The 15,411-nt window shown below is 32.7% G+C and overlaps 1 protein-coding gene across 1 annotated transcript; it reads right to left on the reverse strand.

Annotated features, from left to right (window-relative positions):
- Positions 1–16: 16 nt before the first annotated feature.
- On the reverse strand, positions 17–14,721 carry LOC108911086 (serine/threonine-protein kinase PLK4). The gene is made up of 9 exons (XM_018715920.1): positions 14,573–14,721; positions 14,345–14,440; positions 13,989–14,174; positions 13,801–13,932; positions 13,389–13,745; positions 9,638–10,043; positions 7,929–8,588; positions 705–973; positions 17–441 (listed from the first exon to the last, which is right to left on the reverse strand). The coding sequence occupies exons 1-9, from the start codon at positions 14,597–14,599 to the stop codon at positions 109–111; spliced, it is 2,466 nt and encodes an 821-aa protein (XP_018571436.1). The 5' UTR covers positions 14,600–14,721; the 3' UTR covers positions 17–108.
- Positions 14,722–15,411: the final 690 nt, after the last annotated feature.

The following is a 15,411-nucleotide window of genomic DNA, read 5'->3' on the forward strand; positions in this document are numbered from 1 at the left end:
TGTGCAACGTGCATGATATAATTTATTATATACACAACAAATTACTGAATAAATAAATAAGCAATTTCGAGTATCTTTTCACTTAACTAAACGTAACAATCGAGAAAATCACCTCAAATTATGAATCTTCTGAGTTACCACACTGGGCATTAAATGCTTCAGTACCCTCGGCATGTGATGCAGTTTTTCCATTACCGGATGAGGAATACTTTCCGTATCCGTGTAATTCACAGTATGGCCTTCGGGATACTGGTACCGAATGTGGTGTTTACCGTCCACCCAGAGTTGAGACCCGTCTTGGTAGCGGACTTGCACCTCGCCGTTCGGCAACTGAAACGCTATACCTACCCCAGGAATTGCAACCCTTTTCTCCCTCACGTTGCTACTGTTTCCAAACGAGGTGCCTGGGGCTGAACTGTCAATAGAAACAGTAAACGAAGGCTGTAAAAAATGAAATGGAAACTCGATATTAACAAGTTACGTAAACCCAAAGTTTTTTTTAAATATTTTTCCATTACTATTATTATTATTATTTTTATTAGTGACTTTTTTTTATAGGGATGTTGAATAAGTTCTCGCTTATTACCAACAGATCGAAATTATATAGTTCTGTTAATATTGAGCTTTCAAAAAAGTAACAAGAACTTTACTATTATTTTAATGAGTAAAATAACTTCCTTTGTTTGTAAATTTAAAATACTTACTATTGCACTTTGTGGTCGATTTTCTTTGCCTGAAGATCCGGCTAAAACTGGCCTGCGTCCGACTATTACCGGAAAAGATGTACGTGGCAGTTCGGACAGAGTTTTCTCCAACAGTTTACAATAGTTAAGAGAATCTTGGGAATGGCTCCATAATAGGTCAAGAGTTCCCGTCAGATTTCTGCACTCGTGTTCCGTTTGAAAATTATATTTGTTACCCGATGCGTCGATAATAGTAATACCTTCGGTTGATGACTGAGTAATCTTAGCACCTACAGACGAACACATATTTCAGCTTAAGATGATTGACCTAATCTTGCCTCTATCCAAAATTATTATTTTAGCCCTTAGAGGACAGTAAACTTGGTAAAAAATTTAATTTTTTACAAATAATTCTAAATCGCTTTACACAGACTGTAATTTTAAGAGATCAGATTTTTTGAGGTAACAGTCAGTGTTTCCCTCAATACAAATATGAAATAATTTTCTTTTAATCAAATAAATAATTGAACTAATTCGTTTTTTAAAAATATACTTCAGTGAATTTTCACTCGAGACTTAGATATCGTTAATTCGATTCGTTTCACAATAAAAAATAAATAAAAATACTAATATGATAGATTGGAAAATTTTTTAAGGTCGTTTCTTGTTTTAAATAAAAACTTACTACTTTTTTTAGCCTCTTAACCGGCACACATCATATTCTAAATATAGTAAAGCAATGGTATGTAAAATCACAGCATGCACATTTATCCGTCATAACCATTGCATATTTTTCACCTGTGCAAGTATATGTCTTAGCGATACCAAATAGGGTAGAAATCAAAAGATGAATGGTAAATCATGAGAACTTTTATTGGAATTTTCAGAATAATCAAAATTTTCCCTTAATTCGAGAGCAATCACATGATGAACACCTCCTTTTAACATGTTGTAGCCCACCTCAATGACACAAAGAAACTGCTTTCAACAGATTATTTTAAAAAACATATTGAATAGTTTTAAAGATGGGGATGTGGATGCAACATTAAATTACTTTAAATTTGCATATACAGGGTGGCGCAAACAGTCCACCTGAAATATTTTCATTGCAACAGGTTTTTCCGGAAAACCCCGAAACAGGTCGATTTTGCTTTCAAGGGGGACATCTTTTGACCATAAATTCATAGATGTAGGGTCATCCCCCTAAACAGGGTTGCAACCCCTTCAAAAATCTTAAATGGCACGAGGGATTAAGTGGCACATCATTTTAAAGGTATTTCAATTCTCTTTACAAAAATGCTTAATTTTTTTTTGTTCTGGCTGAAAATTAATGTAAAAAAAACTATTGAAAGTGTCGGTGAAATAAACCAAAAAAAGACTTGAAATAGTAATTACCGGATAATGAAACTGTGAAAAATGAGGTTTATCATTGAAATCTTGATAAGGCATGGGTTTTATTAGAATTTTATATGTAGTTTTGTTCCAATTTTACATCAATCAGAATTGTCTAGATAATGAAATCCATTGATTTGTTATTATTCGCTACTTTGAAGCAAACGATTCAAATGATCACGGTTTATACCACTGCAGAGAGAATTGAAATTGTCATTCTCTATTTTGGAAATAATGAAATGGCTGGGTAACTGCAAGAATTTGAAAACGATGATCAGATCCCAGAGAATGATGTATTTTTTCAACAGGATAGCGCTCCGACAGTGCTGTACGTGACTATTTGAATCAACATTTTCCCAAACACTGGATTGGTAAAAGGGGTTTCATTGAATGAACCCAAGATCGCCTGATTTAACACTGATTACTTATGGGGTCATTTAAAAAGTGTTATTTATAAAAACAAACCTACCTCTTTAGAAGATCTTCACAACCGAACAGTGACAGCATGTGATGAAAATGTTGATCAAAGGTTTTACTACTGTATAAAAGTAAATGGGTCGCAATTTAAACACTTATAATTAATTAAAATTTGTTTGAAAACTTTTTTTTTTTATTTTACCGACACCAACAGATTTTTTACATTAATTTTAAGGAACAAAAAAATGTTTGTAAAGGGAATTGAAATACTTTTAAAATGATGTGCCACTTAATCCCCCGTGCCATTTATGATTCTTAAAAAGGTTGCCACACCGTTTAGGGGGATGATCTTACATCCATGAATTTATGATCAAAAGATGTCCCCCTTGAAAGCAACCTGTTTCGGAAAAACTTGTTGCATTGAAAATATTTCAGGTGGAATGTTTTAACTGGGCCACCCTGTATGTATATAAAGTCATCATAACAGTTACAAGGTTAAAGCACCCCACACAAACCTTATGGGAAACTCCATTCGGACAATTTTAATGAAATTTTGGGAATAGGTTGTTTTTGTTATGAGGAACAAAAGTGTTCATGGGCCCAAAGTTCGCTAATGGACAGTTTCCGAGATAGTCGATGTTAAAAATTGATAATGTGAATGCGTGTCAAGCACGTGTTTAAATGCTTATTAGTCCCGCAAAAGCTCCATGAAGCTTCTTAAAAACTGTATAATACATATATATTTGTCTAAATAGTGCGTATTCATTCGTTTGTGTTAGTGTGTGTGTGCGTGTGCGTACGAGCGTGTGTGTATGTGTATACTTTTCAGTTTTCATAAACAAATAAACGAAGAGGCTGGGAGTAATGCTATAGTAATACTTCTATATTCACGTGCAATCTGGTCAGCACACTTAGCCATTCTTCTCGATCAATTATATATTTTATTTGAGTTATTATAGCGTATGATTGTATCCAAAGTAACTCCAGAGTAACACCCAAGATAGAGTAGTCGAAGCAACTTTAGCATACAGTTTCTCGCATGTTTTTAAATCAGTATTTCAAAATATATATCGAAAAATAGCGTGTTTTTAAATATACCTACTTATTCTGTTAGCAAAAAATATTCTTCTTTATTTAACATCGTAGTTTAGATATCCAACTGTGAGTAATCTATCGATATCGATAGCAGAGAATATTTTATGTGAAGATATTAGAAATATTACTACTACTACTATTATTTATGAGTACGTCAAATATTTAGAATGTTGAAAAATATCAGTTTCGTTGGACTTATGTCAAATAGTTTTTGCTGTGTTATACTCCCGATAGTGCTTTGGTCATTTTTTCACAGGTGTGTTCATTTTGTAATTAGCAGTTGAGCTTGTTCCAATATAAATGGCATTCATACAATATTATAGTTGCGATCGGGCTTTCACCCCGTGAAATATGTTAAATTTAAATAGAGTGGTAACGGTAAATGTTGCTGTTTTTGGAGATATTGCTATAAACCGATGAAATGACGCAGGTCTGCCTCCAGCAATTGTTACACCCGAGACTCGAATATGTAATAATTGCTTCCAAACTATTCGTCGTGAAATTGAAATAGTAGATAGAGCAATTATTACACATTCGACTCTCAGGTGTAACAATTGCTGGAGGGAGACCTGCGTCATATCGTCGATTTATAGCAATATCTCCAAAAACATCAACATTTACCACTCTATTTAAATGTACCATATCTCGATTGCAACTATAACGTATTTATAATCTGAAAGCCATTTATATTGCAACAAGCTGAACTGCTAATTATAAAGTGAACACACCTATGAAAAAATTACCAAAGCAATATCGGGAGTATAACACCAAAAACTGCAAGTGAATGGTAATTGAACAGTAATATCAATTAAGAACTATTTGACAATAAGTCCAACGAAACTGATATTTTTCAACATTCTAAATATTTGAGATACTCATAAATAATAGTATAATATTTCTAATATCTTCACATTAAAATATTCTCTGCTATCGATATCGATAGATTACTCAGTTGAATATCTAAACTACGATGATAAATAAAGAAGAATATTTTTTTCTAATAGAATAAGTATATTTAAAAACACCCTATTTTTTGATATATATTTTGAAATACTGATTTAAAAACAAGCGAGAAACTGTATTCTAAAGTTGTTTCGACTACTCTATCTTGGGTGTTACATTGGATACAATCATTAGATTGTTTTCAATCATACGCTAATAACTGAAATAAAATATATAATTGATCGAGAAGAATATATACGTATTATACAGTTTTTAAGAAGCTTCATGGAGCTTTTGCGCGACTAATAAGCATTTAAACACGTGCTTGACACGCATTCGCATTATCAATTTTTAACATTGAATATCTCGAAAACTGTCCATTATCGAACTTTGGGCCCATGAAGACTTTTGTTCCTCATAACAAAAACAACCCATTCCCAAAATTTCATTAAAATCGACCGAACGGAATTTCCCATAAGGTTTGTGCGGGGTCCTTTATGAATATCAGTGTTAATGTCATCTGACATTCACCTAGTTTAGGTAAACTACATAATGAAACGAGAATTGCCAAAATATGTTACCACTTCAGTTTATTACATTTATTTTACTTTTCAGTTTATCGGTTTACGAGAAAATATTTCTGTTATATTACAAAAAAACATATACAAGGTGTCCATTCTAATGTACAGGGTGATTCACTATATTTTGACCCCCCTTTAATTTTTTTGTTTTAAGAGTTATAAAAAAATGTGAAATATATTGCATGAGTTTTTATGAATTTTTCGAAAATGATAGTAGAAAAGCATAATTTTTTTAATTCAATTTAAAAAAATATATTTCAAACAAAAGTTATCAGGATTCAAATTATGGTGACCTTAAAGTCAATTATCAAGGTCATTTCAAGGTCAACCTTGATTTTTTAAATGGAAACCTATATTTTTTATTGTAGATTCGTATAACTTTTGTATGAAAAATTGTTTTGAAAATGCTTCGTTCTCTCGCCAGAGTGTGCTATACTTCTACTGTTCTATTTTAATTGTCAAGCTAATATCTCGGGGGGGGGGGTGTCAAATTACCGTGATCTTGAAATTAACCTTAAAGGTCATTTCAAGGTCAACCTTGATTTTTTTATGGAAACCCACATTTTTAATACAGTTTCGTATTCTGCAGGGAAAAAATACATGTACAAACCCTGACAACTTTTGTTGGAAATATTTTTCACCATCCTGCTTATTTCTTGAGATATTAGCCTCAGAATTAAAATGGAACAGTAAAAGTATAGCGCACTCTGGCGAGAGAACAAAACATTTTAAAAAAAATGTTTTATACAAAAGTTACATATTTTTCCCTGCAGAATACGAATCTGCAATAAAAAACATGGGTTTCCATTTAAAAATTGACCTTGATAATCTACTTCAAGGTCAAATTCAAGGTCACCATAATTTGACCCCATCAAAACCAAATAACTTTTGTTCAAAATATTTTTTATGTTCATTAAATAAATTATGCGGCCTGGTACAATAAAATGGGACACCTTGCATATGCGAATCACAAAAGATGTAATTTAACAACAATGCATGATGTAGCTCCCTATTTAGTATGTGCTCACAGTTATAGTCGTTACGATATCAGTTGGAACCGCATAAAAACATTTAACTCATAAACTCTACGAAATCCATAGGTGTCCAAAAAAATTGTGTCCTGTCTCATCTACAAATACTATACTCCGAGCTATATTCCTATTTAGTTGACGATATCCTCAAATTTTTTCTAAATAATCTTCCCGAAGTGCAACTATACGTTGTGATTCCATAATTACCATACGATTGTCAAGTTTTTTATGTTTAAAACCGCATTGTAATAAAATATGTCGTAAAAAGATTTATAATTATAATCAGGATAATCACTTCATTTATCTCGAATCATGTTTAAAGTAGGAACTTTATTTTCTTTGTACATATAAATTGTGCGCCATATTACATCTCTGGTAAAATCGTCAATATTCTTTAATTTTGTATTTTTCCGTTTCTTCTTTGCATCGTGATTAATAACGTCTCCTTCTTTAATTACGCGATAAATTGTCGTTTTTGATATCTTAGTTAATTCGCTAATCCGTTTCCTAATTTCTTTATCACATTGTTCACTATTTTCTCTTTTCAAACATTCATATACAGGGTAGGAAAGTACCGATGGTCTATCTGAAGTTACGTGAGAGCGATAAAGTAAGCCATAGAAATTTATGTGATAGACAAGGATGGGTATAGTGAAAGCATCTAATTGTCACCGCCCATTTTGTCCTTCCACAAATAAGAAGTGGATCTTATTTGTGGAAGGGCGAAATGGGCGGTGACTATGAGATGCCTTCATTATAGCCATCCTTCTCTATCGCATGGATTTCTATGGCTTACTTTATCGCTCTCACATGACTTCAGATAGACCATTGGTACTTTCCTACCCTGTATATTTAAAGTAATACGTTGACTTGGTACATGTAAATCTTTGTTTTTAAACTCTGAGTTTGTTTCGACGCTTTGGACAAAAACCAGTTTGACTATTTGGGGATTTTCTCAGATTATTTCGTTATCTTCCGTTTCAAAGGGTCTCCAAAAAGCCATGCTAAATTACTAGATAATTACATATAATATTTATTTTAATAACTATTATCCTTTACTGGTTACAATATGAACAAATATTAATATAAACTAATAACTAATAATACGTATTATACCGACAATAAATATACCGTGCCAAGCATTGCTCTCCACGGCACTAACAAAGCCAAGTGAACCGCGTTTGACACCAAACTAATTATAGAATACCGTGCAAAAAATTATTTACGACCTAGTGGACCAATACAGGTTTGCTTTGATGACCAGCGCGCTGCAGTCGATTCTACATCAGGCGGACTCGTCTACCAATACCGGACTCGCCCAATGACTATTCGAGTATAAATTACGCGACACATCATGGCTAAAACATAGGAAGAAATTTCAAGAGAAGTGTAGACAGTCCTGTGCTTTCAAATTCACAGGTTCCAATTGATATCATAACAACTATTCTGTGCCCAGTTGTTTAAGATTACATAATTTGTCCAGCAGTGGAGTATGAAAATTATGAGAGATTTAAAAAACATTTTTCGCTTCCGAGTTTGTGACAACTAACTTATGATATGTCTAAGAGTTAAAGGTAGCATCCATATAAATATGACCTAAGCTCAAAGTTACACCCTGTATATTTTAAATTAAATTTAGTAGTTACGTTCCGTTTTTGACATAATAATTGCTATAATGGCATTTACAGAAATAGTAAAAATATACACAAAATATTGCAACATTCTGTAAACTTATTTTTTTGATAACTTGTTGACGCTTGAAAGTTATTTAAAAAAAATTCACTCACCATCATAAAAGCAAGTTTCGAAGTCGATCAAATTCTCCATTAGCAAACACTTCGCCTTATCTGTATAGTACGTTACTTTCGGCGTTTTTGCTCTAACAAGATCGACAAATTTAAAAGCGTACATGTACTTTTTCCAGTGCTTTTCCGGCAGATTTTCGATGCTGAATATTTTATCCGCCCCCTGCGAAGGTAAGATAGGGGGTTTGTCAGAAGGCGGCACCCCTTTACCGCCCTCTGGTTCATAAAGAATAATCCTCAGACCATCAGAGGATATCTTCATGACCTCGCAGACCATCTCTCTCTTCAACTGACCTCGTTTCTTGATAAATTCTATGCAGACTTCTCCGTCTTCTAAAATACTAAGTATGGCGTTCTTCGTTTGATGTCGCGTAGGTAATAAACGTTTGGAACAGAGTTGCACTAGTCCCTGATTCTTCGGCTTCTCAATTCTATTCGGTTGACAGGAAAATGGTTCAGGAGGCCTCGGACAATTCTCTATACTGTTTAATATAGGTTTGTGGTTCAGCACTTCTTGCGGGTAAGAGCTAGGTACGTAATTATTGGTATAATTACTCGTAGCCTCACTGTAATAGGGGTGTGCATCTGAATGATGCGAATTCGTAGGAGGTAAACTGAGTATCACGTGATTCATGATACCAACTGAAAGAAATAAATTATTATTATTGCTCATGTTAAATATAAATTGTGTCAGCACCACAAACAAACAAGCAAAGAGTATTTACAAGGTGTATGAATTAATTTTGAGAGATTTACAGTAGATGGCGTAAGTTATGCTATGTCGCATCAGACACTTCTCTAACTATATTCATGTCAAAGCTTTGTCATTATGCTTTATTTTTTATTATATGTCATTTTCCTGAAGCATAAACAACATATTTTTTCTCAACTCCAAGATATCGAATTGCGAGCCAATAAAACACCATATGCGGTGTTTGCGAACTTTTACCTTTTCTGATTAATTCAAAGAAAAGTGCTGCTGAAAGTCATCGCATCGATAAAAACATGTGAGTATCGGTCCCGAAGTTTTAGAAGTGGTGATTTCGAAACAGTTGACAAAGAACAATCTGGTCAACCGAAAAAGTTTGAAGATGAGGAATTGAAAGCATTACTCGAGTAAGATTTATGTCAAACGCAAGATGAACTTGCTGAATTGTTGAATATTGATCGCACAACAGTTTCCAAATGTTTAAATATGATCGGTATCATTCAAAAGCAAGGAAATTGGAGGCTATACTAATTGAAGCCAAGAGATTTTGAACGGCAATTTTTCACTTGTGAACAATTGCTTCAACAGCACAAAAGAAAGGGTTTTTTGCATCGTATCGTAACTGGTGATGAAAAATTGGTACACTATGATTCACAGGGAACATTCCCTAAAAATAAATTCCCGAGAACTTTCCATCTCTAATTATGAACAATGAATATATTATGATATGCCAGCAAATAATTCTTTATTAATGCCAGAAAGATTTCAAAATTAACACGAAAGTCATAGAAATCGGTATTTGAGAAGTGTTTTCACAACATGAAATAATTTATAATTTTAAGGGAATAAAAAATTTTGCTAACCAACATACCAAAGAAATAGGGCTGTGATTTATAATGTCAGTTGAACCTTTTTTATAAACTGATATAGCCTTCGCTACTGTCAAAACTTTTGGAAATGAATTACTACGACAATTATTTACCTCCTCCAGGCTCTATCGGCGAACAATATCTCTGGCTGCACTGACTTGCGCTGGGCGGCAAATCCTGACAACTATATTTGTTATACATCGGCTGTTCGAAGTTAGATTCTCCATTTGAAAACAGAGACATTTCATTTCTATTACTACACGAGTCAGAACAAGTTCTTAAATCTGTATGTCGAGATAAGGCATCATAACGTTGTATTCTCAACTGTTCCATGCTGTGGGTCAACCGTCCGCTTTGGAATAAGTTATCTGATGGGCCACAATCGCTGTTCGTCCTCCTGCCACATGGGGACGAGTATAAGTTGTGAGAAAAAGGTAAAGCACTGTCACTGAAAGCACTCTCCCTACGGCTAGACATTGTGTGAATACCACTGTCATGAGTAAGATGTGACGTTATTACCTTAAACAGTAAAATTAATTATTTTTTTTTTATGAAATACATAGTTGCATGTTGCATGTTAAGGGAATAAAGATGGCTAGGTTTTAATTGGGCCAGATGACAAAATTAATTATTAGTAAAAAAATATGATATTACTGAATTAAAATAAAAGTATAAAAATGATTTGTACTTCTTAATTTTAAAACAGTTCCGTTGTGTAGAATATAAATTCCTTTATGCTCATTTATTCTCTTTTGTCTTCAATAAAAACTTTTCAAAAATAAATTCTGCAGGATTTGACAGCAGTACTCAGTGCTATGTCTTAAGATTTTAATGAAAAAAGGTGCCTCTTTAAACCAATTTTTTTTATTTTAAAATAAGTTTACTGCACAACAGAGTAAATTTAAAACAACTCTAGAAGTATTTGTTTTACAGAACAAATAAACACAGGAATGATCAGATCCGATTGATGTTGTGTAGGTGGACCTTTCTGTGACGAATATAAGTGATTCAGGCATTCCACTATTATGAGAGTGGCAATGGAAACGAAAATGGCGAACCTCCATATTTTGACTATTTTTATAACACTGTCGATGTTTAAATGTGCTATAAGTGCTTTTAGCATGAAAATTTAATTTTCCAAAGCACATAAGGTAGGTATTTGTGTGTGGGGACGAGGAATGGTTTTCAAAGGCAAAAAATAAGGGAAAATTTGTAATAATGACTTGGTTAATGTCGATAAAGGTACATAGTTGAGAGGACTATAGCATTTTCGGAGGTTATCAGATTTATTTTGTGACTCTGGATGTACGTGGTGTAAATATTCATCTTTTATTGTTTTCAAGCTACAAGGCAGTTTTTAATTTAATATAATACCCTATTTTAAGTAACCATGTGCTTCTTTTTGAGGCATATTTTCTTAGATTTGATGATAATCGGACTACCTCCTGGCCACGAGCAGCCTAACTTCCCCCAAAACTGTGGGCAATGTCAACAATTAGACGAACCCTCTTGGCCTGTATATCTAACAGTCAAGAGTTTGCTTGGCAATCAATTCTGTAATTTTTTTTGTCAGAATTCATTTTACTCAAAAAAAAATAGTAACAAATAAAAATACGAACTTTTTAAAGGATAATATGGGGCAAAAAACATTTTTTGATGACTAGGTACATTGTTTAAAAATTTATTTCTACTAAAAAATTTTATGAACTTTTTTTTTAACACAAATAGTTTTAGAGTTACTTTCGATATAATCAACTTATGTGGTACATTTTATTTTAAAATTAAAAAAATATGTACCATTTTTTTTTAGAAATACCACTAAGCATCCTGGCAACTTCTTAACAAATTTTTTGTCAAAAACATAAAAAATAACCAGTTTTTTTTCATGAATATTTCTTATACACATTTAAGGTTTTTGTGACTGAATGTCACAAAAAAAGAAAACAGTTTTTATTTAAAATAAATATTTATTTAATGTGACATAACAAGTACTAGTACTAGTAACTAATCCACAGACGATTTTTCTTTTGCAAAAAAATTTTTTTGAAAATTACTTTAAAAACTTTTTTATTAAAAATGTGGCATCGTGGCATTCTTCAGCATCACTTAAACTTAAAACCCCTGTAACCCAGATTTAATCAATTTTTATAGAATATATTTTTTGTAGAGCCTCAAAAATTTTGTTTATTAAATTTGTTTCCATTAAAAAATGTAGAAAGCACTGAAAATGCCTGAAAATTATCGTTAATCTACAATATTGTTCCTCTACTCATTTGGCAAATTAAAGTATTAACACAAAACAATAGCTAATAATTTATTTCATCAAATTACATTTAAAAAAAAGGTTTAGACGTTTGAAATATTTGAAAACAAACAAATAAAAACAACTTAAATATTAGATACCTATCTCCACAAGCTCTCTGTTTAACCCAATACATTTTCATGTCGCCTCAAAATATTTTTCTGGACTTTTCCATGTTGACCCGGGCCGATTTCAGCACTTATTGAGACGGTACTTATAAACTAAATTTTTAACCAAATCCCATAAGAAAATGTCCAGTGGAGTCAGGTCTGGGTTATTCGATGGCCATTCTATAAGTAGACTGTATAAAAAACTATTTTTAAATAAAAATTGATGAAATTTGGACCACAAGGGTTTTAATTGATGGTGAAAAATGCCACGTTGCCACATCTTTAACAAAAAAAATCACAAAATTTCCAAAAAATTCATTGCAAATAAAATCTTAATAGTTTGTGGATTAACAGCTGGATCATCATAATAGGTTCAACAGGTACAGTTGGCGCCACCCAAATGTGAACGGATTTTGGTTGTTACGGAAATTTCATCTGGATTTTATCGTAGTAAATCAAACTTTTCTTAGTGGCGTAACACAGAGAGGGTATTCTGATGGATAAATTCGACCAAGGCATTGCCTTCCGCGTCACTGGAAACCTTCCCTACACCTTGCCGGATATATCTTTGTAATCTTTGTTCTTCTTGCCAGCGTTATTTAATACAAAATATACAACTCTTACTGACATTTAAATCATCATCCACTTCACTCAAAGACCAATTATCTTCTGATTTAGCTACAGCCCTTGCTCTTTGCGCCTCAGTTAAATGCTCCTGCATATTTTACGTTACTTGTTCTAGACTTTAACATAGGTATCGCTTGGTTCAAAAAACAAAACGTGTGGACTGTATTTTATATTTTTTATTTTATCTCAAAATAACCTCTTGCTCGATTGAGCTCTGGTACAATACTACTACTAAACAACGTCTCGCCGCTCCAGCAGGAATGTTTTCAAAAAAGGGCTTCAGAGGGCGCGCCTATTCCGACAACCCTTTCCAATGTAAAGAACATAACATAACATTACTTGTTTACATTTCATTATGTTTGCTCTAAGTGACATATATATTTGACAACTATTGAATTTTACGACGACCATGATTTGAAGTCTAAATTACACGGTACAATATTGCCGTTCACATTTGGATGGTGCCGACTGTACGTCTAGAAGACCAATATATAAAAAAAATCATTCAAACTGCATAAGCCAAAAATTTTTTAAGACGTGTCCTAGTTCTTATTGGACCATACTGTATGTTATTGATTGGCATATTTGTAGGTCAACTCAGCAAATTTGTACTTCTAATTAGATACATGATTTGTCCAATCTCATCAATCTAGTCAAACATCTTCAAAGATATTTGGAAATGTGGTATATTTTACTTATTTAACATTCTTTACCTGGTATTCTATGCCCCTTGTTAATGTAAAACTTAAAATCATCTATTTCGTCACCTATTTCCTAATTTATTACTACTCTGTATTTGTTCGAAAAATATATGTCTGAACTTACCCTGCCTCGTTTTATAAAGGGATGTTCCAGGACTTGTTCCAATTTCATTCGATCCTTGGGGTTTTTCTGCAGTAAAGAATTTATAAGATCCTTTGCTTCAGGCGATAAGTAACTAGGTAAAGAATACGAAGACATCACCACTTTTGTCAAAGTACTTTTTACTCCTGGTGTATCAAACGGCGGTGAGCCAACAAGCAGGGTGTACAAGAGGCATCCTAATCCCCACACATCGGCTTCGAGACCATGAGACCCTCTAGAAGCTACTTCAGGAGATATAAAATTAGGTGTTCCGCACATCGTCATGTGTTTTTCATCAGGTCTGGTTAACTGAGTGGCTAAACCAAAATCAGCTATTTTCTAAAATTGATATTATTATTAATTAAAAAATAAATGTTGTAAAATATAAACTTACCACTTGCATATCTTTTGTAAGCAATAAATTTGACAGAGACAAGTCACGATGTAGTATATTATGAGAATGGAGGTATCTGATACCTTCTACGACTTGTCTCATTATACTACTCACTTCACTTTCTGAAAGTGTCTAAAAATATAATTATTACTTTCTGTAGTGTAAAATAATAGCACAACACAATTTACCTTTTCCTTAACATATTTCTGCAGTTCACCATTGTGGCAAAGCTCTAAAACTAAATATACATAATTTATGTCTTCAAAACAAATAAATAACTCTAATATTGATGGGTGCTTTAGCCGTGAGTGAATCGATACTTCTTGTTTTACTCTACTAACCATTCCAGTAGCCTGCATAAGTTTTTTGTCAATCTAAAAAAATTATAATAGTGGGATACTGTAATAGTTTTAGAAAAGGTGTTCACACAATAACTGACAATGGTTTAAACATTTTTATAACAACAATCTATAGAATAAATTATTTCAATCTACAGAAATTAATTGTGTTTTTTTTTTAGGTATAATGTTTCTCTTAAACCTACCATTTTTATAGCTACTTCTATTCCTGTTTTCAAACATCTTGCACGATACACAGATGCAAATCCTCCTTTTCCAAGTAAATTATGCACCTCATAATCCTACAAAATTGACAAAAATATTGTCTTTAAATCAAATATTAAATCCTAAGTGGCAAAACAAACAGATCTACTACTATTTACTCAAAAATTATTTAATTTGATTATGCCCGGACTCGTAAACAATAAACTAACCTCAATTCTCTCTCCAAACGAAGTCATTTTATCCAAGTATAAAGCAAGAAACTACAACTAAATTGCACACATGAATTTCGTTATCCTTAAATGGTATTCACTGACAAATAGCACTGCAAGTTATTATCAATATAATAATTATATTTTATTTACAAATAAACAGTAAACAAAAATTACATTTCAATTTTTAACCGACGAAACGCCACGCGCAGTCGCAGTACTACCAACACCAACACCAACGCCAATGCTTTTACTTTTGAATTAATCTGGGCAAGTACCAACACAAAATGTTGTTAGGCAACTCTAAATACAAGGGAGAGATTGGAAAAGCCTAGATTTCAGGGGTAGCAAGTATATGATTTGATTTTTTCAGAATATTTTCTTATAGCTGCAGAGTCGTCTGTTTCGCATGCATTTCAACAACAAATTCGTATTTCTCTTATCAGAAGACTGATGTCCCTGAGACACAGAGATGAGTTATTTATAACTTTAATAACGGAGTTGAGAAATACTTGAAAATTTCTGTATTTAATCTATGCTTGAAAATTACATAGGTACGCAATTTCATATTTCCAAAATTTTTCGTTTGAAATGTTCATGGATTATTGAAAATTGGTTTCAATACAGACAATAATCTGAGGTAAGTTGCATGTACTTTCATGAGTTTCACGTTGATGCCCTGTTGGACAAATTTTAATTTGGGATTGGCTCATAGGTACATGATTATTATTCTTTTTCTCTACATATTACTAAAATATGCTTACTTACAACATATAAAAACATATAAAAAACGTTTTAGGGATTTTTATTTTTTCCTTATTATTGAGATTTGTTTAATC

This window comes from Anoplophora glabripennis, unplaced genomic scaffold (assembly GCF_000390285.2).
Source record: "Anoplophora glabripennis isolate ALB-LARVAE unplaced genomic scaffold, Agla_2.0 scaffold324, whole genome shotgun sequence".
NCBI classification, from domain to species: Eukaryota; Metazoa; Arthropoda; class Insecta; order Coleoptera; family Cerambycidae; genus Anoplophora; species Anoplophora glabripennis.